General features: G+C 45.0%; 1 protein-coding gene across 2 annotated transcripts; it reads left to right on the top strand.

Annotated features, from left to right (window-relative positions):
• The first annotated feature begins 2,777 nt into the window (after positions 1–2,777).
• COX19 (cytochrome c oxidase assembly factor COX19) lies at positions 2,778–4,620 on the top strand. 2 transcript variants are annotated; one of them, XM_080556740.1, is made up of 4 exons: positions 2,790–3,179; positions 3,314–3,425; positions 4,082–4,195; positions 4,386–4,620. In XM_080556740.1, the coding sequence occupies exons 1-3, from the start codon at positions 3,017–3,019 to the stop codon at positions 4,167–4,169; spliced, it is 363 nt and encodes a 120-aa protein (XP_080412866.1). In that variant the 5' UTR covers positions 2,790–3,016; the 3' UTR covers positions 4,170–4,195; positions 4,386–4,620. The 2 variants fall into 2 exon arrangements, with proteins under 2 accessions (XP_080412865.1, XP_080412866.1); XM_080556739.1 differs by having other exon boundaries at positions 2,778–3,179; positions 4,082–4,620.
• The last annotated feature ends 558 nt before the right edge of the window (positions 4,621–5,178 follow it).

Below are 5,178 nucleotides of genomic sequence, written 5' to 3'. Positions count from 1 at the left end.
TGGCAATATTCTGCATTTTTGCTTGTCTAGGAACCTGAATTAAAAGGGAGAAAAATGGTTTACAACAGCCTGTGGCAGTGATGTAGCAAGAGATTTTATGTAAGAGCTGGCGGCGAGCTCACGGCGTGAGGGTGAGGCACAGCAGCGAGTGCTCCTGGAAGGATGTTTCTCTGAGGTGTGTTCTGTGCCGGGGCTGGGAACAGCCGTCTCAAGGGCACAAATTCCAGCGCCTGAATGTGCTTGGTCTTGTTCAACTGATTCATTTCTTACAGCTATCCCAAGTCGAGCAACAAAATTGCCTACTGCTTTACTCAGAGGCTTTCACAGCTTGTTGGTAAATTATTTTCCAATTAACTATGTGTTAATTTGGCTCTGTAGGCTCTTAAAAGATGCAGCAAGGTGAGGAGGAGAAAACAAATGAAGACCCAGATTTAGCACTGCTCACTACAAGGAAAAGGGATTCTGGTTTCTGCTCTGGTGTAGTACTTCTAGGTGGTACTTCCAAAAGTAGTGCGAAGTGGGTAAAAAGCCCATCTGAAGGTGCATTCGTACAGCTGACAGATAAGCACCAATAGTGCTAAAAGTTTTCAGTATGTTCTGACAACATTGTAAAAGAGCAAAGATTTTTTAAATGTTGCTTTGGTGCGTGATTACTAACTAACAGCTCTGATTCAAGCAAAGGGTTTTTTTAAATCAAGCTTTTAAACCGATATGGTTTATATCTATGAAGCTGTGCAACTGGGAAGTCCAAGATTTTTCCTAGTTCAGGGAGTCACAAATTCTGAACCTTCTAATTTTTTTTTGGAAAAGGCTCAGGACTAGAGATACAGTAAAATACTCGAGGCTTTACAAATTATCTGATCTCTCCTGTACAATGGGCAGCTTTTTACTGGACCAGCTATTTCAGATTTCTCCAGTGCCGTGAAAGTCTCTCACTTCTTTGAAAGACAGTGTGTGAAAAGCATTTAATTCTGTGTTAGTGACACTGCTCTTCTTGGCACTGAATTCTTCTGGAACTGGTTGGCTTAATCTGCAAATGAGATTTTTTTTTTCTTAACAAGGATTATCTAATGGAGGTTTTATTTGATCTCCTTGGGAAAAAAAATACATGCTAAACTGCTAAAACACTTGTATTAGATTCTAAGACACACTGTGCCTTTAAAGGAAACTCTAGAAGATACAACTGACATCTGCAGTAAAAACGTTAGGTAATCATAACCAAATACCTGCTGCTATACCTGACCTGAATTTAGGTAACTACAAAACTTAACACTCCAAAGAACGACACTGAGTTAATTAATAGGTGATCAAAACATTTGGGTGTAATATAATATGGCAAGCTGATACAGCCTCTGCATAGATTTGTCTCTGTTAGGGAATAATTCCATTGTGGGATCCCAGCATATCTTTTGCTTTGATTTCTTCCTCCATCACACAGGCAATCAACCAGTAAAATATTGTGCCAGAAACTCAGGAACATAATTGGGGCAGTTTGCTAAAATCGAGTGCCTTGACACTTCCATTAAAGTTGTTAAGATAAACCAAAGGTGCTTCTCTGCTGCTCAGCCCTCTGAGGTCTGGGAGAGTTTGTTGCATGTCTTTATGAAAGAGGAGTATCTCCTTTTTACTGTTAACTGTTATAATGAAGTCAAGTGGAAAAGTGCTATTTACCATATAATAAAAAACATCTATTGTTCATAGGCCTGAAAACCCAATAATAAATAAAACCTCATATTTCAGGCTGTGTAAACCAGTTGCTTATGTAATAGAACAAGGTGTAATTTTCCATTTACAATTTCAAATACTGTAATAAGAAAGCAATCAAAGCATAAACAAAAAGCACTTTAAATGGTGCTGCAGGTACTATTTCCATAATGCCTGTCCCCTAAATTGCAGCTGTTTCTTTTTTTTTTCCCAGCTTCACATTATTTCTACTTATCTCAGTCATTTAATTAAAAGAAAATCAACTTTAAAATGATGAAAGACCATCTTAAACCAATTGCAGCTATGGGCAAAGAAGAAAAAAGATTGCAACAGCATAATCCACAGTTAATACTCAGGTGGGTTAAATTAACACCATTTCTCATTCTCCTTTCAGGATGAGATCAGAGGATTTTCAGAGTGCATGCTGTAGACCTATGAGTGAAACAGTGTTGTCCTTGGTTATCTTGTGAACACCTGCAAGTTTGCATCTGCAGATGACCTCCTGGTTTTACTGGCCTCATCATGGTAAGCTGCCTGCTCGCCAAGGAGGCATAAAATAACGTAGTGCTGTCCGTGAGCTTTGTGCTGGGCTACCCTTACTCAGGTCATTAACTGTGAGGATTAATGAGGGATCAGCAGGCCCATTGCTGCTGGGGGGCTGATGGATAAGCTCACTGCAACGGGACAGGGATGGCTCTTCTGAAATTCTGCTGAACCGAAGAAAAGTTTACACGGCCTCAGCCCAACGCACAGATCCCCAGGCTCTGGGCTCACCCCACCAGCACCAGCAACAGAGGGTCCTGAAAAGTGAATTCTGCACGGCCGTGGTGTGTGAGGCGTGTCCCGCCTGGGGCCCTGTCTCAGCCAGGCCTGGCCAAGGCGGCTCATAGGCAGGAGCAGGGGTACCGGTTCTCCCATAAACACATTTGTTGGTGCTGGTCTCAGAGTTTTGTTCTTTTTCCATTTGTTTACAAATGAACAAATGTATTTTAAAATAAACCATCTCCACCCTCCTCCCCTCCTTCTGTAGGCAGCTTCCCCATGACCAGTGCTCCCACCCATCGGGGGGCGATTTATGACAACAACAACAGCTTCAGGAGAACAAAACACTTTATTTCAATGAGGCGCGTCAGGCCCCGGCCGCAGGGAGCACCACCGGCCTGCCCTTCCCGCCCCCTCGGGGGGCCCAGCCAACATGGCGGCCGGCGGCACGGTCTCCATGACGACCCGCGCGGGTGGCGCCGCGGTTGCCATGGCGATGCCGTTTCCATAGCAACGGGGACCGGCCTTCCGCGGTCACGTGGCCCGCTCGATGCGCTCGGCGCTCCATAGCGGCGCAGGCCCGGCCCGGTCCCGGTTCTCGGCTCGGTCCCGGTCCGGTGCCGCTCGCACCATGTCCACCGCCATGAACTTCGGCGCCAAGAGCTTCAAGCCGCGCCCCCCGGACAAAGGAGCCTTCCCCCTGGACCATTTCGGTGCGCTACGGCGGGCCTGCCCTCCCCGCGGCCTGGCCACGGGCCTCAGGCCTACCCCCGCGGCCTAGCGCCGGGCCTCAGCCTGGCCCCGCCGCGCCGGGCCCGCGGTGAGCGCGGCCGTGGCTGTGTTGCAGGGGAGTGCAGCGCCTCCAAGGAGCTCTTCATGGAGTGCCTCCGCCGCAGCGGCTTCCAGAGCGGTGCCTGCCGAGAGCTCTCCATGGCCTACCTGCAGTGCCGCATGGAGAGGCAAGTAACGGGGGGCTCCCGCGGGGGGGGGGCGGCTGCCCCTTCCCCCCGGCCCCACCGCGGCTCCCTTTGGTTTTTAAAGGGGTGTCGCCGTTCTGGCTTTGATTTGCAGTGGGTTCTGCTCTGTGGTGAGGCTGGGCGCCCTTCGGGAAACGGACGGGGGTGTTATTAAGGGCGCTGAGATACCCGGGTATTGCATGGGCAGGTGGTGGGGCTGCAAACCCAAACGGGTAAAGCACAGCAGCAAAGTATAATAGCACCACCGATGTTGTAAACCACGTTCACTTAGAAATGCAGTAAATGACACAAGTAGAATCTTAGTAAGCTCTTACAGAGTCTGTTAATTAAGTTAACCAAAAGGTCAGCTTCTGAGAAAACTCTTTCAATATCTAATATCAGAAGACAACAACACACTCATTTTAACAGCAATTTTCCGATTGTGTGTGTATGTGTATATATATATATATATGTGTATGTGTGTGAATGTTGCTTTCCCCAGACTGAGGTTTCTGAGGCTTTGCCAAGTGACAGTCACTCTACAGATGTCTTGGATTTCTTTACAGGAAATAACACGAAGTGAAATAGAAAATGCTGTTGTTCTCTTGGTTACAGACTGTGTTCTGCAAAACGTTTTTGTTCTGTTGTTTTTAACTTAGGCAACTTATGGCTAACGAACCACTGGAAAAATTGGGATTTAAAGATCTGATAGATGAGAAATCAGAAGCAAAACCTGAGAAGTCATAATGAAGAAAGACAACTTTGCTCTTCGTGTATGGAAGGCACAACTCTTACGTAGTACATATTGTACTTCTGTGCGTATTGCAATAGGAAGTGTTTAGTGATGGAACCTTTCTTCCAAAATATTCTTTCCTAAAATAACATTTTGCTCACTTCAGAAAGGACTGCCTTTGTTTACTTTCCTGAAGTATTTCTTAGCTTTTTTTCTTTTAAATTCTCTAGTCTACTCTTGAAGATCCATGAGAACTTTACCTGGGAGAAAACAACTGCTGCCTGAAGTGTTCTCCACGCCTCTGCAAAAACAGTAAACTCTTGTTTTTAAAAAACAAAAGCAAACAAACAAAACCCCCCACCTTTATTGTGTAGATCTCGAACTGTAGTCTTACATGTGGTGTTACTAGTATGCTTACAGCAGTTACTTGTCAGGTGGAAATAAAGCTGTTGTGGTACTTGCAAATTGCTTTTTATTAAATACTGGAATTAATTCCTACCTTTAGGCTGATCTCCTTCTCACCCAGCTATAGAAAATACTTGGGTTTGTTTTTTGTGGGTCTTTCTTCCAGTCTTCTTACCTTCATTGCTGTTGGCAGATTATTTGTAATTCCAGACACAAGTCTGTAGTTGGGTCGCCAGTAGTGATTTTGCTTTTTTTTGCTGTGCCAACAATGTTCACCTAACTTTGCTTCATCACTTAACCAGCAGGTGTTCATTATGTGCATCTTCATTTCTTCACTCAGAGCTGCCGTATGCTTTTTCACATCCGTCGGTCATCGGAGTGCAGATGGCAATGATGCTTATTAGTCTTCGAAGTAAACGTGAGTTGTACTTATAAACGTGGCTGGACTTTTTCTTTTAAAAACATGAGTTATGTCAAAACCAAACAAAAAATCTTAAATAGATTGAAGCTATTTATCTAGGAAATAGAGTATTTCATTCCAAAACACATAGGTGCAGCCCTTACTTTGAGAATGCGATGCACCAGCCTGTACGGTAGATTTTAAATCACATCTGAGTA

The sequence above is a fragment of the Anser brachyrhynchus genome (assembly GCF_964034855.1).
Source record: "Anser brachyrhynchus genome assembly, chromosome: 15".
NCBI classification, from domain to species: domain Eukaryota; kingdom Metazoa; phylum Chordata; class Aves; order Anseriformes; family Anatidae; genus Anser; species Anser brachyrhynchus.
The sequence above is the reverse complement of the archived record's forward strand: the minus strand, read 5'-3'. Positions and strand labels throughout refer to the sequence as shown.